The following is a 25570-nucleotide window of genomic DNA, read 5'->3' as shown; positions in this document are numbered from 1 at the left end:
GGTCAGAAATACTTCACTCTTTCATAGATGATTATTCATGATATATGTATCTCTACATGCTTCATAATAAGAACGAAGCATTAGATGCCTTTAAAATCTTTAAGGCTGAAGTAGAAAAAACAATGCGGCAAGCAAATTAAGATCGTGAGATCAGATAGAGGTGGAGAATATTATGGTAGATACACAGAAAATGGACAAGCACCTGGGCCATTTGCAAAATTTCTTCAAAAACATGAGATTGTTGTCCAATACACCATGCCTAGTTCACCAGATCAGAATGGTGTAGCAGAAAGAAGAAATCGAACATTATTGGACATGGTGCGGAGAATGCTAAGCAACTCCAATCTTTCTAATTCCTTGTGGGCTGAAGCACTTAAGATGGCAGTGTATATATTAAATCGAGTTCCAACCAAGGCTGTTTCTAAAATGCCATTTGAATTATGGAAAGGTTGGAAATCAAGTTTGCGACATATGCGCGTTTGGGGATGTCCGTCTGAAGTAAGAATTTATAATTCACAAGAAAAGAAACTAGACCCAAGGACCATTAGTGGGTATTGGATATGCTGAAAGGTCTAAAGGTTACATATTTTTTTGTCCATCTTACAGCACTGGGATTGTGGAATCAAGAAATGCAATATTTCTTAAAAATGACTTGATCAGTGGGAGCGATCAAATCAGGACTATAGGTTCTGAGAAGGATCATTCACAGTCTCAACTTTCCACTTCAGGTGATAGATTGGTTATTGTTCACAGCACCCCTCAAGTACAAACTTGTGTTGAACAACCAATCATTGAAGTTCCACAAGCTGTTGACAACATTCCGGTAGATCAGATTGTTCAAGAGTTGCCCGAGACTTCTGAACAACGAGCTGAACCTCATACTTCTGAGGAAGATGATGGTGTGCCATTAAGAAGATCTGCTAGAACTAAGAGGTCAGCAATTTCTGGTGATTATGTTGTGTATCTGCAAGAATCTGACTACAACATTGGAGTCGAAAATGATCCTGAATTTTTTTCGCAAGCCATGAGTTGCAAAGAATCAATATTATGGTATAATGCCATGGAGGAAGAGATGAATTCTATGAAGAGTAACGGAGTCTGGAACCTTGTTGAGTTGCCTAATAGTACAAAAGTCATTGATTGTAAATGGGTCTTTAAGACAAAGAAAGACTCATTAGGCAACATTGAGAGATACAAGGCAAGACTCGTTGCTAAGGGATTCATTCAGAAGGAAGGAATCGATTACACGGAGACCTTTTCTCCTTTATCTAAGAAAGATTCCTTGCATGTTATTTCGACATTAGTAGCCCATTTTGACTTGGAGTTGCAACAAATGGATGTGAAAACGACATTTCTTAATGGAGATCTAGAGGAGGAGGTTACATGAAACAACCTGAAGGATTCCCTTCTAGTGATGGTGAGCAATTGATTTGCAAGCTTAAGAAGTCCATATACGGTTTAAAACAAGCATCCCGCCAATGGTATTTAAAATTCCTTAATGTAATTTCTTCATTTGGTTTTGTAAAATATATTATGGATCAATGTATATACCAGAAGGTCAGTGGTAGTAAAATTTGTTTTCTTGTTTTATATGTGGATGATATTTTACTAGCAACCAATGATAAGGGTTTGCTGCATGAGGTGAAACAATTCCTCTCTAAAAACTTTGATATGAAGGATATGGGTGAGGCGTCTTATGTCATTGGCATTAAGATCCATAGAGACAGATTTCGAGGTATCTTAGGTCTGTCGTAGGAAATCTATATCAATAAGGTTTTAGAGAGATTTTCGGATGAAGGATTGTTCACCAAGTGTTGCTCCCATTATGAAGGGTGATAAGTTCAATTTGAACCAATGCCCGAAGAACGATTTTGAGAGGGAATAAATGAAAAACATTCCATATGCTTCTGCTGTCGGAAGCCTAATGTATGCTCAGGTCTGCACAAGACCTGACATTGCATTTGTTGTAGGAATGTTGGGACGATATCAGAGTAATCCAGGTTTAGACCACTGGAGAGCTGCAAAGAAAGTGATGAGGTACCTTCAAGGAACTAAAGACTACATGCTTATGTATAGACGGACGGACAATCTGGAAGTAATTGGCTACTCAGATTCGGACTTTGCTGGCTGTGTTGATTCACGCAAATCAACATCAAGTTACATTTTTATGATGGCCGGTGGAACTGTATCATGGAGAAGTGCCAAGCAGACCTTGACTGCCACTTCCACTATGGAAGCCGAGTTCGTTTCTTGTTTTGAGGCTACTTCGCATGGTGTATGGCTTAAGAGTTTCATATCTGGGCTTAGAATTATGGATTCTATCTCTAGGCCATTGAGAATGTATTGCGACAATTCAGCTGCTGTTTTCATGGCTAAGAACAACAAAAGTGGAAGTCGAAGTAAACACATCGACATTAAGTATTTAGCCATAAGGGAACGTGTTAAAGAAAAGAAAGTGTCATTGAGCACGTTAGCACTGAATTGATGATCGCTGATCCTTTGACTAAAGGCATGCCACCGTTGAAATTCAAAGATCATGTAGTGAATATGGGACTTGGTTCCATTATGTAGTTTTTCATTATATGTACAATGTTATTTAATGAAACTCTTCTAATTGTAATGTTTCTCATATTTATGTGCACCTTAATTTATTTTGAGAAACTTCATTTGTGTTGGACCAAAATAAACATAGGGTTTATTCATTAAGAAATGTTACCACATAAAGTATAATATTAATAAATAAATACATTGTAATACATGGAAGATAATACTCGTCATTAGAGGACTTATCGTCATGATTCATGTATTTATTACTTAATACTTATTATCGATGGGTTCAAGATAAGACATTTGTACTGTGGACAAAGTGGGAGAATGTTAGTTTCTTATCTATTAAAACCCACGAAACCCCTTTTTTCAGATTTATTTAGTGGCCCACAGTGTCTTTGATGACACGTTTCTTGAAGTTAAGAAACGTGACCCACGAATGGATCACGTTGTGGTAACCAACCGATCGTGAATGAGTGCTTGATGGAAGCCTTATTCAAAGTTGGTTATTTAAGCTTGGTTTTGGTCTCCAAACTCTACACTTTTCTCTAAATCTTCTTCAGTCTACACCATCTAACGTGAGTGTATCTGAGTTTGGAAGTACCAAATCGAGATCGATAGATCTACAGCGTAAGAGGATCAAAATCAATGGCTAGAGGTATTTATCTATATGAATTTTGGGCAATTTCATATTTGATTCTCTTGATTTTATTTCCGCATTTATTTTGAGAATCAATATTTCAGATTCAGATTTTATTTAACACCCTCATCATAACGGAAGGTAACAAAAGATATTCGACTTTTCTTAAAAAGATCAATCAAAACACTCTAGATCCGAGAATACATCAGGTTTGGAAACCATCAGAGGAATCATAAAAAAAACAAATCTTGCAAAAAATGTCGCCCTTAATAATGTTGGATCGACTGTCCAAATTTCTAATCGACAGTGAAACATCAATTTTTTAGGAAATCTAATGCACCAATTTTTAACATTTCTCTTTCTTGATATTCTCTTCGTTTTGGTCACAGTGGGACAGATTGAGAACCTTTGTTTCGATCACAGAGAAACAATGATTTCTTCATGGATGGAGGTTTGGATTCTGGTTTGAACAAAGTGAGACATGGAGAGATGAAGGAGAGAGAGAGAGAGACGTCTCTCTCTCTTGCAGGTTTTTTTTTTAATGTGGAGAAGAAGATGTAATAAGTTAAAAAAAACTTCTTTTAACGGCACACCACCTTTTTTTAAACTCATTAAGGGTTTAACAATCAAAATAGAGTTTTTTCTAAGGGCACACCATTCCTAAAAACCAAGAAATTGATGGTACTTGCTAACAGAACCTAAAAAGCCATTTTATTTTTTTTGTTATTTTTGTTACTTTCCTTCTTGTTGTCAATGGGCATCACGACTTGCCTAAACAATTTTTTTTTTTTAAAAAACCAACAGATTAATCACACACTTAAAAAAAAAATAATTTTTTTTTTTAGAGAACTAAAAAAAAATGTTGTCCAAGGATCAATCGTGCACACCTAAAATAATAAAATAAAAAAATTTAAAATAGATCTACACACGTATAAAAAAAAAAAAACAAACGTCGTGATCCAACAATCATTATATTATCCTCAATCAAACCAACCATCCTGAAACCCTGCATTATTTAGGATCACCTTAGATGACCCTTGATTAAATCACAAGAATAATATGCCAAAGCCAAATCTTCAAAGTCAAAACACATGCTTAATAATTGAACAAAAAATAACAAAAAATAAAAATACAAATAAAATAATAAATAAACAAATAAACAAACAAAAATAAAAAAAAATATTCTAGGTCGTTTTAGCAATGTTCCCAAACTTGGGGTTTTTCAAGCCTGAACCTCAATGGTCCCCAGTGGAGTCGCCACTGAAAGCGCCCTCAATTCGCAGGGTGTGCGGATCCGCTTTTGACCTTTGAGGTTTGGGAGTCACCACCTAGTTATTGCGGTCTAGGAATCGAATATCGACTCGAAACGGATAAAAAGAAACAACTAATCTACTACAAAAAATACTGAGTCCGGGGATCATATTACGGGGTTGGAAGGTGTTAGGCACCAACCTCGCCCGACAATAGCAAGTATCTATTAATTCCCAAATAAGACTACATTGCTAAAAAGACCTAACCGTTATATATATATATATATATATATATATATATATATATATATATACCTTTTCGAAGACAGCGGTCTTGTTCCCTCAGATCTGGTAGAATAGTTCTTTGTACAATACTCTTCACTTCGTTCTATCACCGGATCTGGTTCAGATTTTCAAGATGAGGTACTTTCTTTTTAGATATGAATTTTCTGACTTTTTTCTAGATTTCTGGGTGTTTTTGAAGAGCTTCTAGGTGTTTTTTTGAGTTAAAGTTGGGGTATGGATGTTAGGTATGGAGTTGGAGCTTCAAAATTAGGGTTTATGGCAGGTAAGGGAAGCTTTTTGACCTACTTTTCTTAGGGTTTATTTTTTGATACGAAAATAGGTTGTAAAGACCTCTATTTATAAATTTTTTTGAGTTCTTGTTTTGATAGAGTTAGTGTTTAATTAGAATTATTTTAGGTAGAGTTAGTGTTTAATTAGAATAATTTTAAGTAGAGTTATATTTTAATTAGAATTGTTTTAAATAGAGTTATGGTTTAATTAGAATTGTTTTAAATAGAGTTATTGTTTAATTAGAATTCTATTAGGATTTTGACTGTTAGTCTCACTTGATTGACTTTAAGATTTTGACTTTAGCCTTACTTGATTGACTTTAAGATTTTGACTTTAGTTTTCCTTGATTGACTTTAATTTTGACTTTAGTCTTACTTGATTGACTTTAAGATTTTGACTTTAGTCATACTTAATTGACTTTAATTTTGACTTTAGTCTTACTTGATTGACCTTAAGATTTTGACTTTAGTCTTACTTGAGTGACTTTAATTTTAATTATGATTTCACTTTACATTAATTAATGTTTTAATTATTAATTTTAAAAATTTTAATTATTAAAATTATAAAATTACCGTTTTACCCTCGGAGAGGACTTTTTGCATTTTAGGTCATTTTTCAATGTTTCAGGATGTTTTGGAATCAATTTTTTGTAACGAATTCAATGGGAATATTGGTTTGTGTCATTTATAAAATTTTTCATGTGAAATGGTCTTATGAGGGGCATTTTCATAATTTTATCGAATTTTGTGAAAATTGACGAAATGATTTATTTGATTTCAATTTGTTGTTTTATGTGTTTGAAAGGGTTTTCCTAAGCGTAATGTACGCTTTAGGGATATTTTGAGATTAGGGGTATTTTGATAATTTGATCATTTTTTAGTGATTTTTTTTCGTGAAACTTCTTTTTGTTGGGAAGATGATGATTTCTACGTTTTTGGGGTTATATTTTTCTAGCGTAGTGTGATTTCTATAGTTTTATCAGTTCGAGATACCTCATATGAATTTTTGAAACATATCTAGTAACAAATAAAGCATTTGGATAAACATTCATCATTTGGAACCGTTGCAATAGGGTTGACGAGTTGATTAATTAGGCGAGTGAAAAAATGGGGTGTCTACACCTTCCCAATTTGATCCTAACTTACCGCTATTCGGCTTTTCCATATTCTGAAATACTCATCTCACCACTAAATCGCTCTCCTGAAATTATTGGGGACGAACTTTCTTACTGAAGTAGTTCTGTATCTTCTTGTGGTAATGATCCAGTCGGACTAATGTTGCATCTTGTTTTTCTTCCAACAGATCCAATTCTGCAACCAGCTGTTGGCTATTTTTTTCAGATTGTACCATCTTGGTTCTTACAGTGGGGAAACTATTCTCTGTCGGGATTACTACTTCTGTTCCATAAGCCGTGGAAAATGAGGACATTCCCGTGGTCATCCTAATTGTTTTCTTGTAAGCCCACAAGACTCCATACAATATTGACGTCCACCTGCCCTTGGCTTCCCTTAACCTTTTCTTCAAAATATCGAGTAGCACCTTATTCGTAGCTTTGGCCTACCCATTTCCTTGGGGGTACCAGGGTGTAGAAAATATCTGCTTTTTATTGCAAAACTCTCTTATTTGCTTCCTAGTAAATTGCCTTCTGTTGTTGAAAACTATAGTACACGACAAGCCAAATCTGTAGATAATGTATTCCTAGAGGAACTTCTAGACTTCCTGTTGTCGAATTATGGCTAAAGGAAGTGCTTTTGCCCACTTTGTGAAGTAATCCGTCGCTACCAGCAAGAAAGTAAGATTGCCTGGGATTTTGAGGAATGGGCCTATCAAGTCAATCCTCTATTGGGCGAAAGGCAACGGGCTAATGAGAGAATGAAGTTGCACTGCTGGTTGCCGGTTTATCTTTCCATGCCTCTGGCAACTATCACAATGCATGACATACGATGTTGCATCTTTATGCAAGTAGGGCTAGAAGTACCCTTGAGAGAGCACCTTATGTGCTAAAGTTCTCCCCTATGAATGGTTTCCATAATCACCCTCATGGATCTCTCTTAGAACTTCCTTTGCCTCCTCTGGAGCGTGGCAGTGCAGGAGTGGTCCCCCCTACAAACTTTCTATACAAAACTCCATCTAGAATCGTGTACCTCTCCGCTCTATTCTTAACTTGCCTGGCCTCCTTAGAATTGCCGGACAGCTCCCCGTGTCGCAAGTAGGTTAGGATCAGACTCATCCACCCTTGATCTTTTTCAACTGCTATTAAACTGGGAAACCTAAAATCGTCTATGGACTGGTGTTCTTGATAGCTTAACGGTAACTATTTCTTGTCCTGCCCAACCAACATCGAGGCGATGTAGGCTAGTGCATCTGCATGTCTATTGTCCGCCCTTGGCATGTGCTCAATCTTAATGTCTCCTGCTCGCTGCACAGTGTAGACACCCCATTTTTGCACTCGCCTGATTAATCAACTTGTCAACCCGATTTCGTCGATTCCCAATGATGGATGGTTATTCCAATGCTCTATTTGGTTACCAGATGTGTTTCAGAAATTCAGATGAGGTATCTCGAACTAACAAAACTATAGAAACCACACTACGCTAGGAAAATATTACCCCAAAAACATAGAAATCATCATTTTTAAAATAAAAAGAACCTTTACGATAAAAATCACTAAAAATAATCAAATTACCAAAACATCCCTAACCTCAAAACATCCCTAGAGCCTACATTACGCTTAGAAAAATCATTTCAAACACAGAAAACAACAAATCAAAACCAAATAAATCATTTCTCCAATTTTCACAAAATTTGATAAAATTACAAAAATGCCCCTCATAAAGTTCACAATCATTTTGCACAAAAAAATTTCATAAATAACACAAACCAATATTCCCATTGAATTATTTACAAAAAATCGATTCCAAAACATCTTGGAACATTGAAAAATGACTTAAAACGCAACAAGTCTTTCCAAGGGCAAAATGATAATTTTACATTTTTAATAATTAAAAATTTTGAAATTAATAATTAAAACATTAATTAATGTAAAGTGAAATCCTAATTAAAAGTAAAGTCAATCAAGTAAGACTTAAGTCAAAATCCTAAAATCAAGTCAATCAAGTGAGACTTAAGTCAAAATCCTAATCAATCTAATATGACCAAAGTCAAAACCCTAATAGAATTCTAATTAAACTCTAAAACTATCTAAAAGAATTCTAATTAAACACTAACTCTATCTAATGTAATTCTAATTAAACTCTAATGTAATTCTAATTAAATACTAACTCTATCTAAAATAATTTAATTAAATATTTACTCTATCTAAAATAATTCTAATTAAATACTAACTCTATCTAAAAAGAACTTAAAAAATCTAATAAAAAATAAAAAAATAAAAAATTTTGTGCATGTTTCAATATTGGATCTGATTGATTATTCTTTGTGTTATACTGATTAATCGCTTATCTAACATGCCATGATCTTGTTTGATATATATTTTTTATGTGCATAACTTGGTCTTAATTTTTGATGCTATGAGATATCCATATTTTATGGTTTGATATGGCCCACGGACCCATTTATTTGAAAAAACACCCTGGGCACACCCCACCCTGTATTGCACACACCACAAGCACGTTTACTGTTCTGCATACTTGCATGTCCCAATATAGCCAACGTGACACTAGTACGTGGCCCGATCTCTTCGAAGATGCTACGTCGTTCATGAAAACCACAACTCCAGTCACGTACCTTAGGGTATATCAAACTGGGGTATCAGTACCATCAAATCAGATGACTCTAAAAGGTATATCGATGCACTCGGGCTGGAGCGACCTGAGCCTTGACCTATTGTAAGCCGCACAGTCACATGTCCCGATTGCCAACGTAGTACTAGTACGTTGTCGGTCCCCTCATGGGATGCTAAACCATTTATGAAAGCTACAACCCTAGACTCGTACTTATACGGTATATCAACGGTAATCCAAGTTTACCAATTGCACTTCTTGGTCAAAATCAGTGCCTAAGCAAGATCCTGTCCCGCGGTACTCTACTGTAAGAGGGGGATAGACTGTGTCTATTTTAGACGAGAGGTATTTAAGAGGGCCCTTGCTCCGCATTGTGCGTCACCTCTCAACTGGGGATTAAACTTGCTGTTTTTGACTTAAGAAAAGTGGGTTGGAGTCTTAGATTATCACTTATATGGTATATCAAACCAAGTCACCACGTACCGTCTGATTGAGTACGCTTGAGAGGTATATGAAATTACAGGCTTTGACAAAGTCTATGTCCTAGAGGGGGGTGAATAGGATAAATTAAAAATTCTTCTAAGTGAGAGCACCTAAAATGTGGCTGAATTTTTAATGAGTTCGTTCTATTGAAGCATTCACCAAATCATCCATGAATTAAGGGATTTATGCATGTAGTTATTAATCATGACATACATTCTTATTTCCATGAAGATAAGGAAATTAGAAAGAGACATAAGACACGCAATTTATAGTGGTTCGGCAACTGTGCCTACTCTCCCAAGACCCCAGTCGATGGTTCTTCGGTGTTTACTGAAACTAAGATTTTATGTTCACCTTAAACCGCACATAGAATTTTTTCCAGGTTAATTCTACAACCCTAAGATTGAGTGAACCACATCCACTCAAAATGTCTGAGTTTTATGCTTCGAAAACTCAGCAACCTTTTTCACTTAATTGAGTCCACAACTCAATCAAGTGCTTGATTTTTTAAGAGGAAATCAAGAAAATTGTTACAAAAGTATTTTGAAATTAAAGCAAAACACACAAACTCACAATTATGATGAATGAGGTGAGTTTGTTAATCTTGGATCTTCACTTCTTTCTTCATCTTTGGCTCCTTGCTTGCCACGATGTTAGTGTGTAATTGGTAGAAGGATGAAGTTAGTGAAGCTTGATCAACTCAGATGAAGTAGCATGATGTGCATGGTTTCGACTTCATCCGAAGATTCTTCCTCCTTTTTTAAGCCTTCTTGAAGTTTACTTATTTTCTTGGGCTTAATTAAGAAGTTGTTGATTCAAAACCCCAATGAAGCCTAGAGCTTCTAATTTATAGAAACTGCACTCAACGGCTTCCTATCGGTGGCACCTGTATCCCGTCAGTGGCACCCACCAAACTCAACAGTCGAAAATGTTGCCGTTGAACATTATTGGTAGCACTGTCGGTGGAACCTCTAATAGTCATCGGTGGGACCGATGAGTATTCTATCAATAGAACCGGCAGAACCATGCTTCTGCCATCGATAATAGTTTACTCATTTTGCTCTGTCGGTGGATGTCGGTGGGACTGATAAGTTGTTCATTGGTGGAATCGATGACCATTCTATCGGTGGGACCGACAAGTTTAAGCTTCTACCACCGAAATCATGAGTTCCACTATGTTTTGTCGGTGGATGTCGGTGGGACCGATAAGTTGTTCATCGGTGGAACCGATGACCATTCTATCGGTGGGACCGACAAGTTTAAGCTTCTGCCACCGAAACCTTGAGTTCCACTCTGTTTTGTCAGTGGTTGACGGTGGATCCTCCACTCCTGCCGACAGCTTCTATTTTCCTTGAGATTGAGCTGGTTTTGAACACTCAAGAGATCCTTCGATAGTGACTTGTTTTAATGTTCTACGGGTGATGATGTCGTTCCACGGGTGATGATGTCCCTTGTCCTTGGTTGGTTTTGGTCCACTACGGATTTGTCATTGGTGTAATGCGTGATGAAACATGACACCATACGACTAACTTGGAATTGACAACACATGGTACTAACAATCTCTCCCTTTGTCAATTATGAGACAAAACCAATCCTAGACTACCAACTGGGAAACATTTGTAAAGGTAATCAAGTACATATAGAGCCTAAAAAGATCTTACACAAGATATTCAAATACAAAGCAGTAAGACTCTTAAATGATTACAGACACAATCTCAGATAAAGGACACAAGACTGTAGATATCTCTCCCTTACTCCTTGCATTATCCATATATTCCTGCATTAAAATATTTGTTCCCAGGTGGAAGGCAGTCTCCCCCTTTTTGTTAGTCATTGACAAAGGGCGAATCACCCCAAGGCCAACACACAATAGATACAAATAACAAGACACAGATGTGCAAGGGTGAATATGCCAAAAATGAGAATGCAAGAATCAGCATTATGTGAAAAATGGATCAGAAAATAAACATAAATTCATTATAAACAGTACGAAACACTGAGTATAGATTAATACAAGGCAAAAGGGAATTGATCAAGGCACACGCCACCTGATTCAATTTTGTGATTCATGACTTAAGACACCCGACAAATACAAACCATTTGTAGAATTAAACTATAAGGACTAAGCACTGCCCGAGCTATCATCTAAAGTGGCGTGCCCCGGGACACAAGCGTAAATAAAAGTCTTGAGGTACCGGTTCATCTGCTTAAGGCGTGACTCCAGACAAGTTTACTTTTGTACTAGATTGAGCTGAATTGCTTCCATAGTAGTCAACCGAGACTCAATGTCGAAGGGGGCAGCTGAAGGTGGAGGGGGTGCATCGAGAGGAGGTGGAGTAGGAGCCCGAGGGCCAGGCGAGGAGGGGGGGCGCGTCTGGAAGGGCAATCTACATCTTAGAGAGCGTGGAGGCAGCGAAAAGCTCTTCATGAAGTACCGGACTGGTATTAGCCGGAAGGTCACATAATACTGCCAATTGAGAAATAAGATGGCCATAGGGCAAGTTGCCTGAAGTGCGACCAGAGCGGGCAAAGCAGACAATCGTATGGAGGAGGTACGTTGCAAGACACATGGCTTTTCCGGTTGCAACACGATACAGGGTATCGACCATGTGCATCGCCACATCGATCTTGTTCCCCGCATGCGGATAGAGGTTAGATGTGAAAAGTTTGTGAAGAATTCTAAAGCGCGGGAGAAGATTCGTGCCACGAATAACATTATCCTTGACCCACTGGATGTCCTGGCGACCACAGAGGACATCCATGTATGCATTTCGGCGAGTCCCAAGGTTAGAAATGGGATTAGGGTAACCAACATGAGTGTAAGTGATTCCCAGGATGGGGGCAATGGTGGCGGCAGTAACATGGGTGCTGACTTGATCAGGCGTACCGAAGGCCACCACATCGAGGGAAGGGGGGAAGTTGCGAGAATCCACAATGCTGGCATAGAAACGACAGACGTGAGATGGAAAGACATCACCCCAACCTCAAGAAGAACTTCCCAGCCCATTTGATGTAGTAAATTGGGGATGCCAAATGGGTGGCGTCAACGTGACGTTCACATACAATCTTGCAGTCTCGAAGGTACTGCAGACGATCTAGATAGATGCGCTGATCATCATCGATACCCGTAGCTGAAGCAGGGGTTGGAGGATATCGAGAACCTCGGGGAGGAGGCAGATCAACTTCCTCTTTATCGTCGTCTTCTTCGTTAGCGAAAGAGGAAGATGTGGATAAGGAGCGGGAATAAGAGGTAGAAGCATGCTTGGTTCTAACATTTTGCCTGGCCGTTGGAGATCTGGCTTGGCGACGACGAGCCATGAATCCGACCACCAACACCAAGGAAATCAAGGCAAGTAGAGCCATAAGAATCATCATGATGGTGAGAGAAGAAGGTAGGAATACAGAAAGAGAGAAGAGGGAGAGGCAATGGAACAGTGAGGAATATGAAAAGGTACGAAAGAAGAAATGAACGAAAAGGCTTTAAAATGACGAAATCGCGTGCTGTCGGTTGGACCGTCAGATTCTGTCAGTTGGACCATCAGATTCTGTCGGTTCCACTGACATCTGTCGATGAGTAATCTGGAGGTGGAATAGACAGAATGCCCATTTTGCCACCGACAGATTTCTCTTTTTTTTTTTATAATAACGACGAGACTAACATTCCTCAAATTTTCCAATAAGTTCATATAATGATCGGGGCCAACGGATGTTCAATGAAGGACTGGAGTGGGAAGCAATCCTGCATCCCGAGTGCACGAAGGCACTCTTCCATTATGTCGGAAATACCTTGCTCATAAAAAGCAGACCCCAATGGATTTTTGAAGGTGATCAAACCTTAGGAAATCCAGTGGCTTAGTGAGAATATCAGCGAGTTGACTCTCAGTCGGAACATATTCCAACCTAATTGTGTGTTCTTCAACGAGTTCACGAATGAAGTGATGCCGAATATCAAAATGTTTAGTTCGAGAATGTTGGACCAGATTCTTTGAGATATTGATGACACTGGTGTTATCACATAAGAGACTCATCGTATCTTGAGATATCCCATAGTCCGCAAGCATCTGTTTCATCTATAGAAGTTGTGCACAGCAACTTCCAGCTGCAATGTACTCAGCTTCAGTGGTGGAAAGGGATATGGAACTCTGCTTTTTACTATGCCAGGCAACTAAGTAATTCCTGATGTAGAAACAACCGCCATTAGTGGATTTTCTATCATCCATGTTACTGACCCAATCAGCGTCTGAGTACCCAGCTATGATGATGAGGAATCAAACGGATACCAGAGACCATTCTCGGTAGTACCTGCTACGTACCTGATGATTCTCTTAATAGCTAGGAGATGAGACTCCTTAGGATCGGCTTGAAAATGGGTACAGGTTCCTACACTGTAAGAGATGTTGGGCCTACTGGCTGTAAGATAGAGAAGGCTACCAATCATACTCCTGTAGAGATGCTGATCCACACTCTTTCCTGAGGGATCTTTAAAGAGCTTGAGAGTAGTGCTCATAGGTGTATGGTGAGTTCGTCCAGACTTTAAACCAAATCGATCTACCAAGTCTTGAGCATATTTAGTCTAGGAAATGAACATACCATTCTCGAGTTGTTTAATTTGCAATCCCAAAAAGAAGCTGAGTTCACCAACCATGCTCATTTCGAATTCAGATTGCATAAGGTGGGTGAATTTGTTAGCCAATCCTTCAGCAGTGGACCCAAACACAATGTCGTCCACATAGATTTGAGCAATAAGAATGTGACCTCCAACATTTTGAACAAACAATGTTTTATCAACGCTCCCCCTTAAAAATTTATGACTGATCAGAAATTGAGTCAATCTTTCATACTAGGCATGGGGGGCTTGTTTAAGGCCGTGGAGAGCTTTTTTCAGTCTGAAGACTTGGTGAGGATGTTTGGGATCAACAAATCCTTTTGGTTGTTCAACATACACTTCCTCATCCAATAGGCCATTTAGAAAGGCACTCTTAACGTCCATTTGAAAAAGTTTGAATTTCAAAACACATGCAATGGACATCAAAATCCGAATTGACTCAAGTCTTGTTACAAGGGTGAAGGTTTCATCAAAGTCAATACCCTCAATTTGAGAGTATCCCTGAGCAACCAGACGAGCTTTATTTCGGACAACATTGCCAAGTTTATCAGATTTGTTCTTGTAAATCCATTTTGTCCCGATGACATTTTTATCAGATGGTCTTGGTACAAGATGCCACACCTGATTTCGAGTAAATTGAAGAAGTTCGTCTTGCATGGCTTGGACACAGTATTCATCGTGGAGGGCTTCATCAATATTTTTGGGCTCCAATTTGGATGTGAAGCAGAGATGACTATTCAACTTCTCACGTTGTCATCGAGTTTTCACTCCGGTATGAGGATCTCCAAGGATTTGACTGGCAGGATGATCCGTGATAACAGGTAGGGTTTTTGGGACCTGAGACGTTGGGGATGGTAAGGAAGTAGGAGAGAATACTCCCTCGTTCTCAGCCTCGGGGTCAGAGGAACCATTCTCCTTAATGGGTTGATCATCGATCACTAAATTTATGGATTCTTGAATGGAGGAGGTCCTCTGATTAAAAACTCGAAAAACACGACTGTTCGAAGAATATCTCAGAAAGATTGCTTGGTCGCTTTTCGAATCAAACTTTCCCAAATGTTCCCGATCTCTTAGGATATAACACGTACTACTGAAGACCTTGAAGTGCTTGACAGAGGGAGTTTTGTTGTTCCATAGTTCATACGCTGTTTTGTTTAAACCTGCTCGAAGATATACTCGATTGATGATGTGACATGCAGTGTTTACAGCTTCGGCCCACAGACTTTTGGGAAGATTCTTACTATGTAGCATGACTGTGGCCATTTCTTGAAGAACGTGATTCTTTCTCTCAGCAACTCCATTCTGCTGAGGGGTCTTCAGAGCTGAGAATTCATGTCGAATTCCATTCTCATCGTAGAATTGTGTGAATCGACTATCCTCAAATTCTCCATCGTGATCTTCTTATTCTACCAAAGACAGATTCTTTTTCTATTTGGATATGCTTCATAATCTTTTTGAATTCATCAAAAGTATCAGATTTTTTCTTAAAAAAGTGACCCAGGTGAATCTAGAGTAATCATCAACAATTACCAAGAAATGTGTCTTTCCACCTAGACTTTGTACTTTAGTAGGACCCACAAGGTCCATGTGTAAAAGTGCTAGGGGTTTTGAGGTTGCAAGAGTGGTTGTCTTTTTGTGGGTACTTTGAATTTGTTTACCAATTTGACACTCCCCACAGACATCTCTTGCTTGTTTTTCCAACTTGGGTAATCCTCTGACTAAGCCTTTTGAGACAAATCGAAACATGTTCTTGTAGTGAACATGACCTAGACATTGATGCCATAACTGGACTTCGTCAATTTGAGCCATGTTGCTTACACAAGGGACAGTGGTTTCTCCTATATTTTTGATAACATAACAGTTATCAGAAGTGCGAAGACCTCTGATGATAATTTTTCCAGTCGGGGTGGAGATTTCGCAAACTTCATGATTGAAACTCACTCGGTGATCCTTGTCACAAATTTGAGATGTGCTAAGAAGGTTATGCTTCAAACCATCTATGCACAATATATTTTCTACTGTGGACAATCCAAGACCACTGACAGTTCTTCACCCAATAATCCTAGCGGTGCTTCCATCACCAAAAGTGACTGACCCTCCGTCAAAATCAACCAAGTGGCTAAATTGACTTCGGTCACCCGTCATTTGTCGGGAACAACCGCTATCAAGGTACCATTGCGAAAGATTTCCAGCCTTGGGGGCTGTGTGAATTACAAGGACTTGTTATCCCCATTTTTAACTTTTCATTGTAGAGTCGTCTTGGGGGATTGGGGATAACATTTAGGAGGAGAAGAAATTTTCCTATTCGACTCAGTTTTCTCCTTAATAGATGAATTCTTCTTAGGAGACCTACTCTTCTTGGGTGATCTTGAAGGTGAATTTTTCTTTGGGTACCTTCTTCCACCTTGATTTCCTCTACTTGATTCAGCAAGTGCTTTAACTTTTAGGTTCAGGCAAGCAATTTGTTTGAAGAGTTTTCCAATATTATTATTTTTTTTGGGAGGAAATGAATTCTTTACTCCCTTCCACTTTGGAGATTTTTCTTTCTTTCATTTTTCGACTTTATTTTGCAGAGGATACTTTCCTTTATCATGCTTCTTCTTTTCAATCGATAAAGATTTGCCAATAGGGATCTATGAGGTTGTGTGGTAGATGGTTTTGAACTCGATGCATTCAAATTTCATGTGACCCGTTCCACCACAGAAGTTGCATGTGATAACTTTCTTAGAGTTTTTCTTAGTGTTTGATGACTCTCCATGCACAAACACAGTTGGAGATGAAGGTGATGTAGAAGTATACCTATCATAGCCCAAGCCTCCTTTATCTCCATAGGATTTTTGAACTCCTAGAAGTTTTTGTAACTCCAAGCTTCCTTGAGTGTAGTTACGCTCAAGTCTAATCTTTTGTTTTTGCAGTTCATTGATGTCAAACATAAGAACTTTGTTTTCATCACGAAGATTTACTAATTCTAAGTTTTGACGAGCTATTGTGGAGTTAGCCATCGAAAGAAGGTTCTTGAGTTGTTGAAGATTTTTTATCATCTCATCTTTCTCAATCAAGACTGTCTCAGATGCAGAGAGTAGGCTAGACTGTTTTTCTAAGGCTGTTGAGAGTTGGATCTTAATGTCTTCTAATTAAAGACTTATGGAGAGTTTTTCCTTGCAGACTTGATTATATTCGGCATACCACTGTTCCTTTCGAAGTTTTTCTTGACTGTGTTTTTTGGTCAGTTTTACATGACTAACGAACAGTTGGTCAAATGCAGATTGAAGCTCAAGTTCATTGTTATCCTCATCTTCTCCTTCTTCATCAGAGGAAAAGGTGACTAAAGAGTGATTCAGACTTTCAGAATCCAGTTCCCCTTCAATTTCATCCCCATCAGACTGTGGTGGCTTCCATAAGGATTCGAAAAGTGTTTTGGTCTTCAGTATCTGAAGGAGTATCTAGCTCTTCTTCAACCTCTGACTCATCTGAGTCATCTCGCGTGGCCTTAGCAGTCATTGTTGTGCCCTTAGTCTTAAGTCTAGAGAGTCCTTTGGACTTGGGTTTAGTGGGGCACATATTCGAGTAGTGACCACGAGCACCACACGTGTAACACTCAGTATCTTCCCTTGGTTTAGACAAGGTTCTACCTATAGGCGCATGTTTATCTACCGGATGATTACGTTTACTAGTGTTACCAGGTCCTCTTCTTTTGAAGAACTTTTGAAATCTTGAAGCTAATAAAGCTAAGTCTTCCTCATCCGATTTAGTCTCCTTATCCTCCTCAATCGATATCTTTTTATGGTCATGGGGGAGGATTGAGACCCGATACGAGATGTTAGCTTTGATGTGGACTTCGAAGAAGATGTTTTCAGGACCTGAGTCTTCCCTTTTGAGGAAGGACCTTCGAGATGAAGTTCGAAGGTAGTGAGAGAGCCCATAAGTTCCTCAACAGTCATTGTTTCCACATCTCGATATTCCTCAATTGAGGTAACCTTAGAGGTAAATCCTACCTTGAGGGACAGTTTCCCCTACATAAAACATAAAGTTGCAAATTTCACTTAGACTTGCGTAGAACTCTTGGACAGTTTCGATTTCCTCCATTTTAATGTTTTCAAATTGAGTGCGGAGGAGTTAAAGTTTAGATTTTTTTACTATACTCGTGCCTTCGTGAGCAGCCTCTAGAATTTTCCATGCTTGCTTGGCCGACTGACACGTGTATATCCGTTGATACTCATCATAAGAAATGGCACTAGTAATGGTGTTAAGAGCCTTGTAATTATTCCTACTGTCTATTTTATCCTGTTCCGTCCATTTTCTTGATGGTCTCGGAACAGAGGTAGTGATACCATCTACCTCGATGATGTCAACAGGAGGTTCCCAACCTTCCTCAATCATGTCCCACACATCCCTACTTAGAAAGTTGATGTAAATCATCATTTTGATTTTCAAGAAGGCATACTTGATACCTTCGAACATAGGTGGACGAGCCGAGGACCATTTATCTGCTCTAGACATGATACAAAGTCACGGATCACTCAGGGTTGTTAGACCTATCTAGAGTAACCCGCTCTGATACCAATTGAAATTACAGGCTTTGACAAAGTCTTTGTCCTTGAGGGGGGTGAATAGGATAAATTAAAAATTCTTCTAAGTGAGAGCACCTAAAATGAGGCTAAATTTTTAATGAGTTCGTTCTATTGAAGAATTCACCAAATCATCCATGAATTAAGGGATTTATGCATGCAGTGATTAATCATGACATACATTCATATTTGCATGAAGATAAAGAAATTAGAAAGAGACACAAGACACGCAATTTATAGTGGTTCGACAACTGTGCCCACATCCACTCCCAAGAGAACCCCAGTTGATGGTTTACTGAAATTGAGATTTTTGGTTCACCTTAAACCGCACATAGAATTTTTTTCGGGTTAATTCTACAATCCTAAGATTGAGTGAACCACATCCACTCAAAATGTCTGAGTTTTATACTTCGAAAACTCAGCAACCTTCTTTACTTAACTTCGGTCCGCAACTCAATCAAGTGCTTGATTTTTTAAGAGGAAATCAAGAAAACTGTTACAAGGGTATTTTGAAATTAAAGCAAAACACACAAACTCACAAATTATGATGAATGACGTGAGTTTGTTAATCTTGGTTCTTCATTTCTTCCTTCATCTTTGACTCCTTGCCTGCCATGATGTTAGTGTGTAATTGCTAGAAGGATGAAGTTAGTGAAGCTTGATCAGCTCAGATGAAGTAGCATGATGTGCATGGTTTCGACTTCATCCGAAGATTCTTCTTCCTTTGTTAAGTCTTCTTGAAGTCTGCTTATTTGCTTGGGCTTAATTAAGAAGTTGTTGATTCAAAACCCCAATGAAGCCTAGAGCTTCTAATTTATAGAAACTGCACTCAACGGCTTCCTGTCTGTGGCACATGTATCCCGTCGGTGGCACCAACCAAACTTAATGATCGAAAATGTTATCGTTGAACATTATCGGTAGCACTATCGGTGGAACCTCCAATAGTCATCGGTGGGACCGATGAGCATTCTGTTAATGGAACCGGCAGAACCATGCTTCTACCACCGATAACAATTTACTCATTTTGCTCTGTCGGTGGATGTTGGTGAGACCGATAAGTTGTTTATCGATGGAACCAATGACCATTTTGTCAGTGGGACCGACAAGTTTAAGCTTCTTCCACCGAAACTGTAAGTTCCATTTTGTTCTGTCGGTGGATGTCGGTGGGACAGATAAGTTGTTCATCGGTGGAACCGATGACCATTCTGTCAGTGGGACCGACAAGTTTAAGCTTCTGCTACCGAAACCTTGAGTTCCACTATGTTCTATCGATGGCTGACGGTGGATCCTCCACTCCTGCCGACAGCCTCTATCTTCCTTGAGATTGAGCTGGTTTTGAACACTCAAGAGATGCTTTGATAGTGACTTGTTTTAATATTCCACGGGTGACGATGTCCCTTGTCCTTGGAGTCTTTTGGTCCACTACGGATTTGTCATTGGTGTAATGCATGATGAAACATGACACAATACGACTAACTTGGAATTGACAACGAATGGTACTAACAATATATAGGCACACTTGGGCAAGGAAGGCCAAATAAATTGTATTGCACGTAGTAAACCTAGAGTCTAGAAGCCTTCCTATAGGTCACAACCTGAACTAACTATAGGTGTTCCCGGGTTGCACTATTTAATCCAACCAACAGGTAAGTGGGTGGACTGATCCAGACTATTCAAATTAAACCCACTATATCGGTCTGACCCAATCGGTGAAATGTATCGATCAATTTGAACCAATTAAACCAGTTAGCCCAATTGACAAATTGATCAAACTGATCAATACCAAATCAGTTGGACTAATTGGTTCACTTTTAAAGATTTAGACCACTTTATATAAAAAGATTCGATTTTAGAATCAAATTAATTTGTCTGATCAAAGGTTCAATCCCAATCAGGGGTAGACCTGCGTCTAACCTTTCTCACTTTCTTTGTTACTATAAACTTATAGTGCATTTAGATTCGATATTTCCCACCGGACTTGGGCTAATCTATATCGAAAATTTAATCATGTGGTTAAGAGTCAAACTTTTAGAGTCAACGGTTAACCTTGGTTTACTTCTAATCAGGTAATAATTTTTCCTAAACGTTCTAAACCACCATCTGTACCATTTTGGATCTATGAAAAAAATCACCTTTCCAAAATATCATTGTCAAGTCCAAGTAGTCAGCCCTCGCCACAAAAAGAAACAAGTACAATGGATGAAGCAACGCTCCAACAGATTTTGGAATCTTTTCAAGCAAAACTTATCACTTCTGTCCAGACACAAATTGAAGTCCTGAAGATTGAAAAGGAAAAAGATAAAGATTCTCAGGATGTGTTTGATTTCGTCGAAAACCAAGAAGTTAATGAATTACCGGTTGACACTATCTTAGCTCATCTAGTAACTCAGGTTGAAACTGCTTTGAAGAATATCAAAGACCCCGACGATCTTGTTCTTGGATTAGGGGCAATGACCTTGTTTCCCATGGTCCGCCTGCCAGAGAAGTTCACAATGCCAGACATGGAGAAGTTTGACGGGATTTGATGCCTTAGTACTCACTTGAAAGTATATGTCGGCATAATGCTATCTCAGGGTCTAAGTGAAGAACAGATAGCTCAACTTTTTCAAAGAACCCTTACAGGTCCTGTCCTACGCTGGTTAATGTCATTGGACTCATCTCGGGTAAGAACATGGCATGAATTGATGAAGGAGTTTATTGGTCGGTATTCATTCAACACAGATATTGAACTCACAAGAAGAGACCTAGAAACTACTAAATAGAAGCCTGGGGAAACTTTCATTGAGTTCATTGCTCGATGAAGAGCCAAAGCCGCTCAATTGTGGGACCGACCTCAAGAGAAAGAACAAGTCATAATCATCCTCAGGAATCTCACTCCAAATTATGCCAAGTACTTGATGCCTCAATACCCCCCTACTTTTCAATCCCTCCTTAAGGCTGGAAATCAAGTTGAGGATGCCTACTCTTCGTGATTTTTTGGTAACTCGCCTGAGTCAAAACCCAAACATTTCAAATCTAATGTCAATTCCTTACAAGTGACCAACACCTCTTTTATACTATCTCCTCAAGTTACTCAGCCCTCACAAGCCAAGCCTAGGAGACAATTTGCCAATCTTGGAATGTTTCTTAGTGTTGCTTATCAAAAATTGATGAAAAGGGGATTGCTGACACCTTTACAACCTAAGCCTTTGCCTAATCCTCTTCCTCTAAACATGGATAATGGGTAATTCTGTGAATTCCATCAGATACATGATCATGTACTTGACAGGTGTATTATTCTCCATCATGCTATCTAAGACTTGATTAAAAAAGGAAAGGTCACCATACCCGCTCCTACCGTATCCAATATTCAAACTAATCCTTTACCTACCTTTCAAAATCAACCTCCCCCTACTTTAAACCTGATATCCCTATTCAAACCAAGTAATTTCCTTCATTTATTTAGTCGGTCCTACTAGTGTACCTCTACCATGCAGAGATGAGCATATCTACCTTAAGGAAGTACTAGAACTAAAGAATAGAGAAATTATTGAAGCAGCGGGTTCTCTAGCATATGACATGCTTGAATCAGAATACGAAGAGATAATAAAAGCAGGCAAGTTCAAGTCATCCATCGAAGATCACCGAAGTGGCATAGACCCTTGAATTGTGTCCCTCTATTCAGAATGATATCATCTTTTTAAGTCTTCTAATTTTTTTTTAGCTTCAGTTGCGTCAGTTTTTGAGTTCAGTTAGTCATCTTTAATTTTGGGCTTTAGTTAGGTTTGTCAGTCTATGTTTTTTTTATTCTGAAATCACCTCGACCATTTTTCACAAAATAGTGGATAGGGGTCGGATTTGTTAAATGGGGGATTTTGAAAGATAGGAGTCACCAACTAGTTTAGGTCTAGGAACCAAATATAACTCCAAATGAATATGGATCGGTCCACGGATCATAAATATGGGTAAGGGGCCAGATTACGGGTTTCAGAAGGTGTTAGGCACCGAACCCGCCCAATCAAGATGAACGATTTCTATTAAAATAAAAAATCATCCTATGGTCAACATACAAAGACTACAGTCAAGGTCACAGTCCAATCATCATCATCAATTTATGTTGGGTTTGCCAAACAAATCCTATGGCTAAAATCGTTCCAATTATCACATGGTCATTATTTGAATTTCACAAAAGTAGAAGGATTTGAAAAAAGTCATAATTAGTCCCATGATCTTGAATCAATTAAGAAATTTCACCTACAGGTATTTCTCAAACTGTCCCAAATAGGGATTACCAAATTGGAACTCAAAGAATTTCCAAATTGGGAATCCGAAGTTCCCCAAATTAATATTCAAAAATATATGCCGAATTCCCAAATTATAATTTTTTTAAATGGAACTTTCCCAAAATAGAAGTTTTCCAAAGATATCACAGTTTTGAGTTAGAAACTTCTAAATCTATGAACTTTCTAAATATGAAATTGCAAAATCATCTAAATTAGAAATTGCTAAAATGTGAAATTCCTAAAATAGAAATTTATAAATATATTCCTTCCTTAAATAGAAAATTGTACAATTTCCCTATTAGAAAATTCCAAATCCAATTTTCAAAACGAAATTATGAATCGAAATTTTCGAATTAAAAAATGTGGATTTACCAAGGACCTCCAATTTGAAAATTTATGAAATAACAAGAGAAAAGTTCACAATACCATGCTTACCAAATTGTAGATCAACAAGTACTAATGCATACAAAATATTGGAGATCGACAAACACCAATGCATACAAAATTTTCAAAATCAAATAATTCTCAAATCGACTCAAGCGGGCAAGCATCTAGGACCATCAATTTTTCCAAAGCAACTATCACGCAATGACATTTAACTGGGTCATTGCGCCTGAAGTAACTTCTCAGGTTGCCTATGTACCCCAATTATTTTTGGGATAAGACCAAAATGTAGTTCAAGAATTTTTTTTTATATTTTTTTGAAAAGGGCTGCGAGGGGCTGAGAAGGGAGATATTTAACTGGGTAACAGGAAACTTGGTTCGGCCAAAGATGGCCTCCTTAAATGCAGTACCACTTGATCTTGTCAAGGTTGATTGATTTTTGCATCGTGATGATCTTTGAAGTCTGATAGCTTTTTCAAATAGTCTTATCTTGGTGACGGGATGACCTTCCTTGTTGGATTTGCAATTTTTTTTAAAGGCTCAATCTTCAACTTGCATGTCCCGCATTTTCACTTTCGTATCAAATCATTCATGGCAATAATCAAATTCGCTTCTAACGATAGGTATTTTATTCGCATTTTAAGAAACGAACTTCCCATTTCAGATTTTCTTTCATGCCACATAACATAGAACCCTGAAGTAGTCCGTATATAAAATTGAGTCGAAGTTTGACATGTTGAAGGCGTGAACTATGATTTCTCTTCTCAATCTCAATGTGTCTAACACATTTGTGATAGAAATTTCGAGATTCTTATTAGCTGCCTTAACAGTTCTCCACTTTGGATTTTTTTCCATTTTTGAGAAATTCAGAAATGATGTGAGTCGTTCTCTGATTATGTGATTCTACTCTAGTTCGTAAGATAGGTACCCATTTCTTGTTGTTCAACACTCACGCTTACCTAACATATCCTCATAGGACCACTTGAACAAGTTTTTTGAGTTTTTTGAATAAATTCATCATCTCCTCATGTTCCTCTGGGGATAAGTCAGTTTCGATCTGAATTTTTTGAGAATTTTCTTTTTGTTCAGAGGCCAATGACCTTTGCTTCCTCGATTAGAGGTTGAACCTGACCTTTGTTTTCTTATTCAAATAACTTGATTGATTCGGGAGAGGATTCCTTGTTAGAGGATCTTCTCCTAAAGCAAGATTATTAGTTAATTCGTTAATATGCTCGAGGTATTCAGAAATTTCATTTATTCAATTAAATTCAGATGGGGCGACAGACACCATTGCAGACTCGACAAACTGACTTGACTCAACATAAATAAAAGGCTAGACTCGATCTAACAAGAATAAGACATTACAAACTAAATAATAAAAAAACAAGACCTAAACTAAATCACATGACTCATGAAAAATTAAAGATAAGTACCCACAATGGATTTGATTACAGACTGAGGACTCAGGACATTGTTTTCAATTGGTAGGACTGAAATATGATAATCTTCAAGGAACAACTAGGCAATGTTGAGAGACTCTGTGGTAATTTGCCAGTCTTGAACTTCTTTTTCAGATTCTTTGTCCTTTTCTTACATTTTCTTATTCAGACTTGATTCTTCTTCATTGGCCAAGGTCGTATCGAGTTCAGATATTTTGAAAGTTCTTTCTCCTCGAGTCACATGTTCATGTTCATTGCGATAAAGGAAGAAGCATTCGTATTCTTAGTCCAATAAGTAAGGATTTTCCTATTTTAAAAAATTAGATTCTTCCAAGTCCGTTTGAGTAATGAGCATAGAGCTATCATAATGAGGTGGAAACGAGCAATATATTCCATCTGAAGTTAAGTTGAATGATTCACAACCAGTGGTGAGAACTTCCTTGGGGACTATCATTCTAATAAGTAGAGGGCTAGGTGATTTAGGATTGACTGGGTGGATGCAGATGACTGGGTCAAATAGGAGATGGGTATTGGATACCATGTTCAAGGTCTGGGGAGGTTGATACGTAGGTAGAGGATTGGTGGTAACATTCGATTGCGCAGGGGTAGGGACGGTAACTTTTTTGGCATCGATGAGGTCTTGAACAGTATGATGAAGGGCAACACAATGATCACTAAGGTGACCAGGATTTTGGTGAAACTCACAAAATGAGTTGGGATTGTGAGAAGTGGGAGTGGACTTGGTAGAGGTCAAGGTTGAAGAGGTATAATGAGCCATTTACTTAATAGTTTCTGAAAGATCACATTCAAAGACATCCCAAGATTAGTGAACTTTCTATGCGGCCAAGGTTGACTGGGATTAGTTTGGTTAATCGGTGTGGTAGTAGAATGGATGGGTGTAACAGATATATTAGCTACATGAAGATGATTAATACTAGGCTTGGAATTGGGGAATAACTTTTTGAGCTTATTGTTAGAAGGGTTGAAAAGGACCCTGGAAGCGAAGGCATCTTCTAGTTGGCTACCGGCTTGTAATAGAGATTCGAATGTAGGGAGGTACTGGGCAACCAAG

General features: G+C 38.3%; 1 protein-coding gene and 1 pseudogene across 1 annotated transcript; one reads left to right on the top strand and one right to left on the bottom strand.

Annotated features, from left to right (window-relative positions):
* Positions 1-1885: 1885 nt before the first annotated feature.
* Positions 1886-2485, top strand: LOC147388102 (secreted RxLR effector protein 161-like). The gene has a single exon (XM_086420282.1). It carries the CDS (start codon positions 1886-1888, stop codon positions 2483-2485), a length of 600 nt encoding a protein of 199 aa, XP_086276408.1.
* A 10824-nt stretch (positions 2486-13309) lies between these two features.
* Positions 13310-13746, bottom strand: LOC147388101 (secreted RxLR effector protein 161 pseudogene; annotated as a pseudogene).
* Between the last annotated feature and the right edge of the window lie 11824 nt (positions 13747-25570).

This window comes from Akebia trifoliata, chromosome 13 (assembly GCF_017979445.1).
Source record: "Akebia trifoliata isolate Shusen 1 chromosome 13, ASM1797944v1, whole genome shotgun sequence".
Taxonomy (NCBI): Eukaryota; Viridiplantae; Streptophyta; class Magnoliopsida; order Ranunculales; family Lardizabalaceae; genus Akebia; species Akebia trifoliata.
Note: the sequence above shows the minus strand (reverse complement) of the source record. Positions and strands in the feature narration are given on the sequence as shown.

Bases quoted from the DNA above. Each gene is read 5' to 3' on its own strand.
- LOC147388102 (XM_086420282.1), top strand. From the start codon at position 1,886: ATGAAAAACATTCCATATGCTTCTGCTGTCGGAAGCCTAATGTATGCT.